Source organism: Scyliorhinus torazame, chromosome 8, assembly GCF_047496885.1.
Source record: "Scyliorhinus torazame isolate Kashiwa2021f chromosome 8, sScyTor2.1, whole genome shotgun sequence".
In the NCBI taxonomy this organism is placed as follows: domain Eukaryota; kingdom Metazoa; phylum Chordata; class Chondrichthyes; order Carcharhiniformes; family Scyliorhinidae; genus Scyliorhinus; species Scyliorhinus torazame.
The window spans coordinates 78729134-78744201 of NC_092714.1; the positions used below are offsets into that span (position 1 = coordinate 78729134).

A 15068-nucleotide genomic window follows, 5' to 3' on the forward strand; every position below is an offset into this window, starting at 1 on the left:
CCAATAGCTTTCTGTAGTAGAGAATTCCACAAGTTCACAACTCTGAAAGAAAAAGTTCTTCCTCATCTCAGTCCTGAATGGCTTACTCCTTACTCTTACACTGTGACCCCTAGTTCTGGATGTCCCCAACATCAGTAACATTCTTCCTGCATCTAGCCTGTCCGGTCCCATCAGGATTTTATATGTTTCTAGGAGATCCCCTCTCCTCCAAAACTCCAGTGAGTACAAGCCTAGTCGATTCAGTCTTTCTTCATATACCAGTCCTGCCATCCTGGGAATTAGTCTGGTCAACCTTCGCTGGACACCTTCAATAGCAAGAATGTCCTTCCTGAAACTAGGAGACCAAAACTGCACACAATACTCAAGATATGGCTTCACCAAGGCCCTGTATAACTGCAGCAAGGCATCCCAACTCCTATACTCAAATCCTCTCGCTATGAAGGCTAGATAGATTCAAAATAATGAGCAAAAGGAGTAGAAGTGATGTGAGGAAAAATGTTTGCACCCAGAGGGTGGAAGTCTGGAACAAATTTCCCGAGAGGGTGGTGGAGGCAGGTTCAACCAAGGTTCTCCAAAGTGAATTGAATTGCTGTCTGAAAAGGAAGAATGTGCAAGATTATGAGGATAAGGCAGGTGAGTGGGATTAGGTAGAATTAATGCTCTTTCAGACGACCAGTGCAGACTCGATGGGCTGAACGGCCTCGTTCTGCACTGCACAGATTCTGTGAAAAGGTGATGCATGCTTCAGTCAAGAGTATTAGATCAGCAGTAATCACAATAGTAGGTTTGAAATAGTTATGGAAAAGGAAAGAAAAATAGGCCAACAGTAAATAAGCAATGGGAAGCCTCCAAAGGAGATAGTTTGACCCTATAGCACTGGAAAGAAAACAGAAAAAAGGTGTTTAATAAATGGCAGGTAATTATCATAATTCAGTAGAGAATAACGGTAAAAATCCAAAAGTATGGAAAGAACATAAAAAAGAGGCAAAGATAGAGCATGGGAACACATTAGCAGGTGACATAAGAGGGAATTCAAAGTATTTTTAGGGAAAAGGAAGTCAAAAGAAAAGGTACAGCTAGTTAGAAACCAAAAAGGATATCTTCATGTGTAAGGCAGAGAACATGGCTGAGGTGCCAAATGAATATCTTGCACCTGTCTTCACTACAAAACAGGGTACAGTCAATGTTAAAGGAGGCAGCAGTGGAGAAATTTGGTCATTTGAAAATAGTGAAGGACAGGTACTGACCCTGTGCTCAAAGTCACTCAGTCCAGATGTAATGCATCATAGGTTGCTCAGGAAAGTATGGGTGAAAATTGCAAAGATAACCGTTCAAATCTTCCCTGGGTATGCAAGAGCAGCCAGTGACCAAGAGGATTGCAAATGCTGCATCCTTACTTAAAAAGGGGAGACACAGTCTAGGCATCTACAAGCTAGTCAGCCTAAATATTGAGATATACTAATCTGGCTCAAATTTAATGCCACTTATAGTACCACTCAATAGATAGATTAGCAAAATTGAAGCCTGTGGGATTAAAGAGGGAGTGACTGAAAAATTTAAAAATTGGTTGTGGGATGAAAGGAGTGAATTGTGCAGAGTGGTTGTTTTTCAGGCTGGTGGGAAGTGTGCAATGGCACCTCCACCCAAATTGGGTTTTAGGACCACTGTTCTTTTTTTATTTTATTTAGAGTACCCAATTCTTTTTTTCCAATTAAGGGGCAATTTAGCCTGTTCAATCCACCTACCTTGCACATCTTTGTGTTGTGGGGGCGAAATCCACGCAAACACGGGGAGAATGTGCAAACTCCACACGGACAGTGACCCAGAGCCGGGATCGAACCTGTAACCTCGGCGCTGTGAGACTGCAGTGCTAACCACTGAGCCACCGTGCTGCCCTAGGACCATTGTTCTTTTTACCAATGTTCATCAACTGGACTTGGGTATAGAGGGCATAATTTTAAAGTTTGCACCTCAGAAATATAGCAAGCATTGAGGATAGTAACAGACTTCAGGAGGTGAAATGGGTAGACATATTGCAGATAAAATTTAATGGAGATAAAATGGTTAAGTGATTAATTTTGGTAGGCAGAAACTAATTCGCAGTTTTATAGGAGGTACAAGAACAGACATTTGGATGGGTGTATACACGTGTTTAAAAGGTGGCAGGACAAGTTGAGAAAGCTGTTTGAAAAGGGGCATAATATGTAAAAAAAAAAGGAAGTTATGCTAAACCTCAAGGAAACACAGATTAGACTTCTGATGGAGCACTGTATCCAATTCTCAGCACCACACCTTCGGAAGGATGCAATACTCACTATTGGTAATATCAGCTCTACACTTTTACAAGCCAACTACTACACCTTTAAGTAGTCTAAGCAGCTTTCAGAAATGATTGTTAGTGATTAATTTTTTTAAAATAAATTTAGAGTACGTAATTATTTTTTTTTCCAATTAAGGGGCAATTTAGCGTGGCCAATCCGCCTACCTTGCACTCTTTGGGTTATGTGCAAACTCCACACAGATGGTGACCCGGGCCAGGATCAAACCCGGGTCCTCGGTGCTGTGAGGCAGCAGTGCCAACCCCTGCATCACCATGCCACCCCTTTAGTGACTAATTTTACATTGTTTTTTTTAAATTTTATTTAGAGTACCCAATTTTTTTTTTCAATTAAGGGGCAGTTTAGCATTGCCAATCCACCTAACCCCATCTTTGGGTTGTGGGGGTGAAACCCACGCAGACCCGAGGAGTGCGTGCAAACTCCACATGGACAGTGACCCAGGGGCGGGATTCGAACCCGGGCCCTCAGCGCTGTAGGCAGCAGTGTTAACCACTGTGTCACGTGCCATCCCCAATTTTACTTTGTTGTTAAAGAGTTCATTTGGTGACACTAATCTGTGAACCAAGTTGCAAAAACAAACATTAATTATATATCTATCCCAATAAACTGAATGACAAGTAAACTAGCAATTTGCACAGATCACTAGACATGCCATTCTTAAAGAATATCATAGATCATAGAATTTACAGTGCAGAAGGAGGCCATGCGGCCCATCAAGTCTGCACCGGCTCTTGGAAAGAGCACCCTACCCAAGGTCCACACCTCCACCATATCCCTATAACCCAGTAACCCCACCCAACACTAAGGGCAATTTTGGACACTGTGGGCAATTTAGTATGGCCAATCCACCTAACCCGCACATCTTTGGACTGTGGGAGGAAACCGGAGCACCCGGAGGAAACCCACACACACACGGGGAGGATATGCAGACTCCGCACAGACAGTGACCCAAGTCAGGAATCGAACCTGAGACCCTGGAGCTGTAAAGCAATTGTGCTATCCACAATGCTACCGTGCTGCCCATATAAATTAAGCATAATTTAACGCGTCTCAAAAAGACTGATAATAATCCAGGAATACTTGTGGATGTGTGTTGGTACCCTGCATGGAATTTTTGAATTCAGCAACTCTGCACTCAAGCTTACTTTAGTTCACACCGACTAGATTTGATTTCACCACAAACAATGAGGCGATACGAAAAGTGATCTCAACAGCCTGTAACTAGATTCCAAAGTTGGGATAGGTCATAAAGACGCCTTTTGATTCTTCTGCCAAGAACCAGATTTACTTTCCTGACTACAAGGCTATTTTCTCTTACCCAAAATATTTTAGTCCTGCATTTTTGGTGTACTAGAATATGAACGTAAAAATCTAGATCATCTGACAGCATAGAGAAAAACAATTTTAAATGTACAAATATTCACTTGAACGTTTTTTTATTGAAACCATAAATACTCAGAAGACAATAAATAGCTCTTCCACACCTTACCTAAACCATTCAAGCTTTTCTTTAAACAAAAAGAATTTTAGCTATCTTGCTACTCATTATAGCAGTTTTGCACTTCAGCAGGTAATAAGATAATCTGATCTAATTTAGAGTATTTTAAGCTTGCAATATTTCACTGAATTGTCAAAGATGCAAAAAGAAAACAAAAACCAGCAAGGTGACTCTTAGAAGATGGATTATTACCTTAAATATTCAACATTCCCCAGCAGGAAAACACCGGTTTAAATCAGTAATGCAATTATGAAGGAGATGAAAATTTAAATGAACTGCAGTAGCAATATAAGCTTCAGTATTCTCATGTCCCAAACCACTGGAGTTTCAATTATTCACTTTTAAGTGTGGTCTTGGTTTCAACGTGAGCAAATGCAACACCCAAATTGGGATGAAGTAGATTATTGTATGGTCACATTTATTGTTCATCCTTAGTTAGGATTGTGGTGGTGGGCCTTTTTGAATCTTATGCTGACAATGCTCCCACAGTGGTGTTAGGCAGAGTTAAAAGATTTGACTCAGCAATTATGAGGTTAAATGATGATATATGCCTAAATCAAGATGGTAGGTAACTTGGAGGTGATGGGGTTGATGTCACCTTACAATTCATACTTCTAGTTAACAGAAATCACAACAGGGAGGTGCTATCAAAATAAGCCGATTTGCTGCAGTGCATCCTGTGTTATCACATCCACCATATGCCAATGGTAGATATCAAGTCCATTGGCAACAAAGTCAATTGAGCACTGCTTGACCCAGATGGTGTTAGATTCTGTAATGTTGCTACAGCTGCACCCATCCAAGTATCTGAAGAGTATTCAATTGCACTCCTGACATTAGCCTTGTTAAATAGTACAGTGGCTCCAAGGGGGTCAGGAGGAATGTCATATGGTGCAAATCCACTGTCTTGTTTTGTAGCCATGTTAGCAATATGACTGCTTCATTAATGATCCTGGTCAGTGGCAACTTCTGGCATGTTCATGGAGAACTTAGTAACAATGGTGCCATTGACTGTCAAAGACAATGTGTTTCCACTGTTTTTGTTGGTGATAATCATTGCTTAACAAGTGTTTTCTGCCTCATGTCAGCGAAACCTCGATGTTATCCAAGTACTGCTGTAGGCTGACATGCAAAAAGCTAATCTGATTTTGTATTGCCAAGGAATATGCTGTAGGGAAACTCGCTGCTCTTCAAATAGTATCCAAAATATGGAACCACTATCTCTCAATGTATTCAACATGAACTATTAGTTAAGCCAAGCTGACACTTGTAAACAGAGAACTGAAAAGTTGCTTTTTTGTTTCAATTAAAACGTCTTTACTTTAAAGGAGAAATCGAAGATTTTATGCAGTGAGTCAGAGGAACCGAAAATCACATGATCTTTCATCATCGAGAACGACCGTATTTTCGATGGAATGGAAGAAACGAACGTTGTGCACAAAACCAACAAAATATAAACCAACCTTGAACAGTCGATTTTAAATTACGTGTACGAGAGTTTTTAATATAAATATCTTCCCTTGGATCATCCGACTGCCATAATTGAACCCGACATTTTAATCTGCCGACTGAAAACAACTAATCTTTAATGAAAATCTGATCAGAGCGGGCGCTGCCGCAGCAGGAAAGGAGGATTTGATTAGACAGGTGGATCCGCATAATTCTTACCAGTTGTCAGGACCACGCTGATGAGGAACAGCTGGGAAAGGCCGGCACCGCAGCTCGGACCCAGCGCTCCAGGCGCCATCTTCCCACCGCACTGCCTTCTGGATGCGGCAAACGAGGAGGGGGCGGGGCCAACAGCGCCTTTGAGAGGCACATGATATGCGGCCGCCTGGCACCGCGACCGGAACATGAGTCATGATTGACAGTGTGTGTGTGGGGGCGGCACATGGCACAGTGGTGAGCCGTGCTGCCCACGGCGCGGAGGACCCGCGTTCGAATCCCGGCTCTGGCTCACTGTCCGTGCGGAGTTTGCACATTCTCCCCGTGTCTGAGTGCAGGCTAGGTGGATTGGCCACGCTAAATTTTTGTACATATGGGCCAATAGAAAATAAAGGGCAAGCCCCTGTAGGCGGGACAGAAAGCGGAGGGGATGGTTTGTCTGATTGGCACCGGAGGTCACCAACCAGAAGTGAGCTTCCCGCGTTTTGTCCACTCGCTCCCTCCGCCCCGGTCGATTATTCTAATCGAGCTCGGTGGCTGCCGAGCGGCGAGATTGACTGGGAACCCGCTGATATCCGGGGGTGGGGTGAGCGAGTGGAACAACCCCTGTGATCATTTGTCAACGACGGAATGAATGAATAAATAAATAAATAAACAAACACATTCCGGCGCTGGGCACACTCAATAGATAATCAGCACGGAGGAGAATCCCCGGGCCGCCCAGTCTCACTAAATTCTCCCTCCGAGCTTGCTGCCGATTGACGTCAGGCCCGCCTGGCTCAGTCCGGCCAAACTTGCCGGGCCGAGTGGCCGAGGAAGCCGGGGCCAGCCCGCAAGGCGGCAGCAGCAGCTGTCACGCTACCTGCCACTCGCGGCAATTTGCCTGCTCATTTCACTGCGTGGCTTCTTTCGCCTTTTTTTTGCCTGCGTGTTCTTTTTTAAATCGGGCACAACTTTTATTATTTTTTTTTTTAAAAAGAGTGGAAACGAGAGAAAGAATCGGAATATCCGACTGCGTGAGCTGGACCCCGCCGAGGAGGGCAAGGGGGGGGGACCCTCACTGACTGCCTGGAACGAACCACAAGCCGGACAGACCAGGCAGAGAGAAAGTGGGGGACAACACGGAGGCGAAGGCACGAAATCCTCCCTGTGTTTCAAACAGTCAAGACTGATGCAATTTGTCCGTGTTTTAAATTTAAAGAAACGAACTGAATTTATTTTTGACAAATACTGACAGCGGGGAGGCTGGAACCTGCTTTCTTCCCCCACTGGGGCAGCGCGGTGAGAACATATTTGTACCGTGTGTTTCTAGGCAGGCAAAAAACAGAAAGAAGCGGTGGAAGTTGTTGGGAGATTTGTTTTTCGGAGCAGCGTCTCCTCTCTAGTGTTTGGCAAGAAATAGCACCACAAAACATCCCATCCGACCTCGATTTTTATCTCTCCGGAGTAGTGAAAGCCGAGGGGCAACCTCCTCCTCCTCTTCCTCCTTATCATCATGCTGCTGCCGTGAGGGCTCGGTCAGTTTCGATACATCTTCCTGTGGGGTTTTGTCCCCTCCTTTTTAAGTTTTTTTTAAAAAAGAGAATGAAACAAAAAGGTCTTTCAATCGCATAAGGAAAGCTCATGGGCGTTTATTAAGAGACTGCTCTGTGAGGACACATGGCGAAAACCAAAGAGAAACTGGTTTGGAAGGAAATGTATGGCGATTTTCGTTCGGTGTCCGCAGAACATATCGGCAGCGCGGAGGATCGCGACAAGCCCAACACCAAGTGAGTGCGAGCTCCATATCCCCCTCCCGTACTGGTTAATTTGGGGAACTGCTTACCAGTAATACATATCCACGGATGTAATCACAGTAAATATTGTAAAATAAATGTGTAGCAAAAAAAATAAAGGCTGCAACTGCATGCCAAGTTGTAGTCCTTTTTTAATTTTTACATAAACGCGTCAAATTTGTTTTATCACGCACAATTCAATATTTTGCACCAACTTGCTTGTTACTGGCATTTACTGTAAATCCTCGACATCTTCTTTTGCAGGTTGGCAGAGTCAGGAATTGACAGAGGAAGACCCGAGAGTTTTAAAGTAATCGATTCACAGTGTTCAGGAGGTGGGATGAAGGTGGGTCTTGCTTCTAATTATTTAACCATTTCAATCCGAAAGCACATAGTAGGCCATCACAGGAAGATGCTGATAAGACATCCAAAGGTGAACTCGAGCCTGGTGAATGTGAACGATTAATACACTCTTTTATATGTTCACAATGATTTAGTGCTGTGTTTAACCTAATCAAGTATATTTTTGTGAAGTCCTAGCTTTTCCAGTGCTAAACCTCCCTATGTGGTGGTAGAATAAATACAGATTGGATTCAAGAATGTTCTGGCCTGATTTATTGTGGGTTTTTTTAACCTGCAGTAAAAACGCCATATGGACTTGAGGTTCCTGAGTAGGTAATTTAATTCTTACAACCCTGAGCCAATTTTAGGTTCTTCCTCACTGCAATAGAGGGTGCACAAGGTTATTTTTAGGTAGAAAGGCTTCTCAAGACTTATAGAGGTGTAAGGGGGAAATGGATGTTGAGCCACATGAGAGATATTAGATGGGGTGAACAAAATAATTTAGCCAGAGGTGGATATTCAAGAGTGAATTAGTGGAGGAGAGAAACTGGAGAGAGGGGCTTTGAGAGGGAATTCCAGAACATGGAACCCTGGCAACTGAAGGCTCAGCTGTTGGTGAGGTGGGACTGGATGCAGAGCAGAGTCGAAGGAACAGAATATTTCCTTTTGGGAATGGTACATACTGTAAGAGGTAACAGGATTACAGAGGGACTTAAACACAAGGAGAGGAATTTAAAATGTGAGACTTTGTGGCATCAGGAGTTAATGTAGCTCAATACAAATAGTGTTGATGGGTGAGTGAGACTTGGTTTGAGATAGGATATGGATAGTCAATTTTTTAATGGACAGATGTTTAAAAAAGGATAGTGAATGGGATGTGAGCCATCAGAACATTCGAGTAAAATGTAACATATGAGCATTTTGGTGACAGATGGACTGAGATAGGGTTGGAGACCGGAGGCAGTCTTTACGAAGGAGAGGATATGGGATTGGTATCTCAAGTGACGTTCAAAGTGCACCCCAAATCTGAGAGCAGCCTGGTACATCTGGTAGTTGAACACCTGGTAGTTGAAAAGAGGGATGCAATTTTTGGAGGAGATTTAAACATTGACACCCATTGTTAAATTGAAGAAAGAGTGCAATTAACCAAAGCTGATTGTTGGACTTTCAGTCTGACTCTACAAATGCAGTGAAGGGGTCAGGAATAGTGGTGGAGAGAGTTAAGCCTGGATGTCTTATCAAAATTGACGTTGTACTTGTGTATGATATCAAAAAAGGATAATGTAAAAGAAAAGGAGGAAACCGAATATTGGTTCTTTCGGACTCTCAAGTGAGTAGGAAAATAAGCTACTGAAAGAAGTGCTCTGGTTATAACTAAGAGTGAAGCCAAATTAAGAAAATCTAATTGACTTGAACATGAGAGAGAAGCAATTGAGAATTGTGTGGCCTACAGTGTCAAATCTGTGGAGAGTTTAAGGAGGACAAGGAGATATTAGCCCCATATTCAGTCCCTGCAATGACAGAGTGGTCGATGGTGGAGGATGCCCATTTGGCTTTGAAGAAGTGAAGATGGAGGCTGTGTCAAGGGAATGATCAGGACTGTAGAGGTTTGCTGGAATGAGGACATCAAAGGGGGAGCTGAAGGAGTGGTTGAGTTGCAGTGGTATCGTGGTGAATGTCAGGATCAAAAGCTAGGTGGTTGGAAGTTTGAAAATACAGTTGCAAATGACTTAGAAGAGGCAGAAGGAATGGCATAAGAGAATGTCGGTGGTGACTGAAGGGAAATATTTTGACTTACAACTTGCATAATTGTATCAATGCTCATTACTGATCAATATGAAAGTTAGATCATAGAATTTATAGTGCAGAAGGAGGCCATTTGACCTATCGAGTCTGCACCGGCCCTTGGAAAGGGCACCCTGCTTAAAGCCACGCCTCTACTCTATCCCAGTAACCCACCTAACCTTTTGGACACTAGGGGGCAATTTAGCATGGCCAATCCACCTAACCTGCAATCTTTGGACTGTGGGAGAATACCGGAGCACCCGGAGGAAACCCACGCAGACACGGGGAGAAAGTGCAAACTCCACACAGTTAAGTCACCCGAGGCTGGAATTGAACCCTGGAGCTGTGAGGCAGCAGTGCTAACCACTGCGCCACCCTCTAGATACGAGCTAAATTGATATGGATTTATATCTTTATAGCAATCAATTTTAACCAAACTCATAATTATTGTTGTAGAGAGCATCTTAAACCAGGAATATTTTATGTTCAATGACTAAGTTGTTGAAAAGGTTATTTTTTTAAGCAACTTAAAACAGGAAAAGCTTATTTGTTCCATATTTGACAGAATTCAAGAATATTACTAGTTATATTTTTCAATATTATTTTTAATACTTTTTTTTATTTAAAAAAAAAAATTAGAGTACCTAATTCATTTTTTCTAATTAAGGGCAATTTAAAGATGCCAATCCACCTACCCTGCACATCTTTGGGTTGTGGGGGCGAAACCCACGCAAACACGGGGAGAATGTGCAAACTCCACACGGACAGTGACCCAGAGCCGGGATTGAACCTGGGACCTTGGCGCCATGAGACAGCGATGCTAACCACTGCACCACTGTGCTGCCTTTTAAATACTATTATGATCCCAGACCACACCCCGACAGTGGCTAGGATACTGGACAGAAACACCAATATTTAATTTTAATTTTGTCAGACTGTGTAGGATACCGCACTCCAGAACTGATTACACAAAGAAATAGGGATATAGTATATTAAAACAAACGTTATTACTAACATGGTATTAAAATATCTTGAACATCACACCAGAAAATAACTTACACTTACCCTTCAACAGTAGTACTCAATACAGTGAATACAATACCTTTAACTGCTATCTTTATTTCCACTTAAACAAGTCAAAACCATCTGTTCGATCCCGGCTCTGAGTCACTCTCCGTGTGGAGTTTGCACATTCTCCCCGTGTTTGAGTGGTTTCAACCCCACAACCCAAAGATGTGCAGGATAGGTGAATTGGCCACAGTAAATTGCCCCTTAATTGGAAAAAATGAATTGGGTACTCTAAATTTAAAAAGAACCCATCTCAGCTCTCAATCCATCGTTAAACCATTGTCACTCTCAATTCCTGCTTTACAGAGAAGTTATCTGCGAAATAAAGATCTGCTTTAAAGACACGACCCAAGTCCTGACAGAACCATGACAAAACTCTGGTTGTATTTCTTCAGAAGCTGCTTCGGTTGGTTTCAGCTTCCCTAGTTCTCAGACAAGTCTGCACTCCTTTAAAGACTGTTGATCTCTTTTAACTGAACTACACTGAGATCAAACTGCTTGCCTTCTGGTCACAGCTTCACAACTGAACTGCTTTCTGCAAAATGCCTGATGCCTTAGCTCCATCCAGCAATGGCATCATCTTACCAAGCTGAAATCTAATTAACTCCAGGGGGAATCCCCTTAATGAAAACAACATTCCATAATCCCCAGCTTTTTACGATGTTTTAATGTGCACCCTTGGCTCCCAAAAGCTTTGTTGTCTTTCAAACTAGGATTTCTTTTAAAACATGACTACAGCACATACACACTCCCAGGCCTTTAACCCTTACTGCACCAAATACCTACAACACAATACACCTAAGGCTGGTTTGAACATTGGGGGGGCGTTATTCAGTTTAAAGTTGCAGAATTTGAAATATTCTGTTGTAATTTTAAAAGTTTCAGACAAGAATTAAGAAGCCCAATATCAAGATTTTCAGATGAACTTTGGTTCATCTTAGATGGTTTGAGATTTTTGTTTTTAAAATCAATTTAAGATAAAGGGCAGCACGGTGGCACAATGGGTGGCACAGTTGCCTCACAGCACCAGGAACCCGGGTTCAATTCTGATCTCTGGTAACTGTGTTGAGTTTTTATGTTCTCCTCGTGTCTGCGTGGGTTTCCTCCGGGGGCTGCGGTTTCCTTCCACAGTCCAAAGATGTGCAGGTTAGGTGGATTGGCCATGAGAAATTGCTTCTTAGTTGCCAAAAGATTAGATGGGGTTATGGGGTTGGGGTGAGGGCATGGGCCGAGATGTGGTGCTCTTTCCACGGGTAGGTGCAGACTTGATGGGCCAAATGGCCTTTTTCTGTTCTGTAGGGATTCTATGATTTTTCTTTTTAATCTACATGAGGGAATCAATAAACAGAGGCATTTTGCATACATAATGCAATTCACTTAATTCTCAAGTATGATAATTTATTCACTGAGCTAACATCCCAATAAACTAAAAGATTTTCAATATTGTATTTTGTATTGTGGTGGTGTAAGTTGGAGTTGCTGTGGCTCATGCACTTTTATATGCATGTTGATATGCACTTTTATATGCATGTGGATGGTGATGGTGGAGGCTCAAACTTACTTGCCATCACTTGACTGACCAGGAATCTTTCCAACTCCACCGGTCATTGGTGAAGGTTTTGTAAGAATATAGAGGTTAATAATTAAACTGTTTGCCCATGTTATGAATACACTTTCCTCGACCATCAGGTCCTGGGGTAGGACATGAATCAAGAGCTTGTGATTCAAAGGCAAGGAGGTTAACCACTGTGTCACAAGACATCCTATTTAGTATTGTAGGTAGTAGAAAAATTGCAATTATAATTCAATTTATTTTGGAAAAGGGTTGAATTCTGACAGTATTTTACCTTTCTCGAACTTAAATTCTGCCCAATGATTTTATTTCTAAATTCTTTCACAGTGGGTGTGGGTGGCACTGGTTAGGTCAGCATTTATTACCCGACCCTATTACTGATTGATATATTACTAACTTTTGTTTTAGACTGGACATCACTTGTACATTTTACTAGAATTGACTAGACTTCAAAGTGAGGAAACACATTACATGTTTTATATTCTTCTGAATAGGACACGTTAGAAATGAAGTTGGGCGCAGTACCATGGGCGTGACCAATTGATGTAGTTGTGAAAGCAAAGCCAGTGGACAGCATTCAATAATACTTTCCTGATCACACCGATCTTAAATCAAAAATAGATCTCTGCATGCATATTTAAATTAATATGCAGAACTCTCCACACTCACTTGTGAAGTGTTTAATGTTTAGAAAGAGTAGATGAGAGAGCAGCACGGTGGTGCAGTGGTTAGATTTGCTGTCTCACGGCGCCGAGGTCCCAGGTTCGATCCCGTTTCTGGGTCACTGTCCTTGTGGAGTTTGCATATTCTCCCCGTGTTTGCATGGGTTTCGCCCGCACAACCCAAAGATGTGCAGGTTAGGTGGATTGGCCACGCTAAATTGCCCCTTAATTGGAAAAAATGAATTGGGTACTCTAAATTTAAAAGAAAAAGTAGATGAGACAGTTGACTCTTTTCAAACATTTAAAAAGTCAAATGGAGTCTAGCAGACTAATTGGGTAATCATTCCATCCCTTTTAGCCAATTTTCTCCTTTTGACAGTCTGCAGCAGTTCAAGATGGCAGCTTGTCACCACTTTCGCAAGGACATTTAGGGATGAGCAACAAATACTGTCCTTGCCAGCGTAACACACATCCCATTAAATAAAAAAAGCATTGACTCTTTGCCAGGTTGCATGTCTATGTATGTTGGTCATTCCCCAGTGCCTTTTTGGTCCCATTATTCATATATAAGCCTTTGCAATGAGTTTTGGCAGGTTATGATCATGGTGAGAAACATAGCAAGCTTAATCTAGCACTAATCCCAACAAATGCAGGCAGATACTTTCATCAGGAACACTGCATAATGGTTACGATTTGCGAACAGTCACTGTTGTAATGTAAGAGACAAACCAGAGTTATCAGAGGACTTTGTCAGAGTTCTTTTAACTTTATAATCAAGGTTTTTTGAAAAATGTTGATTAAAGATGTTGCGCAATTGATGCAGAAAAATGTGAGACTACTTTATGGAGATGGTCCTAAATCCAATGCCAAATGTTTGACTTCTTACTGTAGTTATATGACACAAATTATATAAATGAAAAGTTGAAACCACTTTGTGTGATGTAGAATGTGTAATATTATGGTGCGGTATGGTAATACAGTGGTTAGTACCATTGCTTCAGTGTCAGGGTCCTATATTCAATTCCTACTTGGGTCACTGTCTGTGCGGAGTGTGCACATTCTCCCTGTGACTGCATGGGTTTCCTCCGGGTGTTCCGGTTTCCTCCCACAAGTCCCAAAAGATGTGCTTGTTAGGTGAATTGGACATTCAGAATTCTCCCTCTGTGTACCTGAACAGGCGCCGGAGTGTGGCGACTAGGGGATTTTCGCAGTAACTTCATTGCAGTGTTAATGCAAGCATACATGTGACAATAATAAAGATTATTATTACTATAAGAATTCAGCTGTTTCAGAAGTCGACATATTATAAAATCTTTAAGGGAAAAAACTGTGTGAATAGCTACTAAATTTAGTTATGCTTCTAAAATTCAATTTAGTGAAAGGAAATTGAAACATAGTTTTTCTGTTAAAATCATTTAATTCATATCTGTCAAATGTTAGGAGGAGGTTTGAAGAATCATTTGTCAGTAAAATTTAATGTCACAATTTAGAAAAAAACAGCTTCCCTGATCTGTCGGCATACCTAACCAGCTAGCAGTAGAGCCATATAGACCTGCCCGGTCCCAGATTAAAGTGCTGAATTTTTTTTTTAATTTAGAGTACCCAATTCCTTTTTTCCAATTAAGAGGCAATTTAATGTGGCCAATCCACCTAGCTTGCACATTTTTGGGTTGTGGGGGTGAAACCCACTCAGACACGGGGAGATTGTGCAAGCTCCACACGGACAGTGACCAAGAGCCGGGATCGAACCTGGGACCTCAGCGCCGTGAGGCGGCAGTGCTAACCCACTGTGCCATGGTGCTGCCCTTAAAGTGCTGAATTAACTGATCTCAGCTAGAGTAGCAGTTGGGCATTACAATTAATTGCCTTTCCTACCCTTGGTTAAGGAGCAGGAAATATTTGTGGGTCCATGCTATTTGGTAGATTTCTCACTATAATTATTAATTAAGATCAGGGAAATCTGTCCAGCCACAAAACAACTTTCCTGCTCACCAGTGCTGCTTGCAAGTTTGCTGCTTGCAAGTGCATAATTGCACACTAGATGAGGACAAGGTCTGGTATGTCTGTGGTGTCCCCATCAATGAATAGCTTGTCAATTACTCACTGTCATCATAAAATTATGGTGACTTGGGTGTAGTAACAGGGGACAATCCGTTCCCATGAATTCGTACCTAGGAATAACACCGGGGGGAGCACACAAACTCAAGAAAAAAACGTAAAAGGGAGGGTAAAACTTAGCCACGTGATTATTATTCTGAATAGGCCTTTAACCCTTTTGTTATTGTTTTAAAATGCTTACATTGTTGTTCATTTGTATTAAATATCTCAAGTTCATGAAGCAACTATATTTTGCAATTTGCT

General features: G+C 42.0%; 2 protein-coding genes across 6 annotated transcripts in view; one reads left to right on the forward strand and one right to left on the reverse strand.

Moving 5' to 3' along the window:
* Positions 1–5667, reverse strand: part of atp6ap2 (ATPase H+ transporting accessory protein 2) — a 67985-nt gene extending 62318 nt beyond the window's left edge. Inside the window, exon 1 of the mRNA XM_072513880.1 lies at positions 5506–5667. Coding sequence (XP_072369981.1) covers positions 5506–5584 — 79 coding nt within the window. The 5' untranslated portion in view covers positions 5585–5667. The remainder of the gene's footprint in view (positions 1–5505) is intronic.
* A 467-nt stretch (positions 5668–6134) lies between these two features.
* The window catches only part of bcor (BCL6 corepressor), a 471432-nt gene continuing 462498 nt past the window's right edge, over positions 6135–15068 (forward strand). For 2 of the 5 annotated variants that reach the window (XM_072513868.1, XM_072513871.1), the window contains exons 1-2: positions 6143–7271; positions 7542–7623. In XM_072513868.1, the coding sequence (XP_072369969.1) occupies positions 7162–7271; positions 7542–7623 (192 nt within the window). In that variant the 5' untranslated portion in view covers positions 6143–7161. Of the gene's footprint in view, positions 7272–7541; positions 7624–15068 lie in introns of those variants that run through there. The other 3 variants (XM_072513870.1, XM_072513869.1, XM_072513876.1) reach the window with 3 other exon arrangements.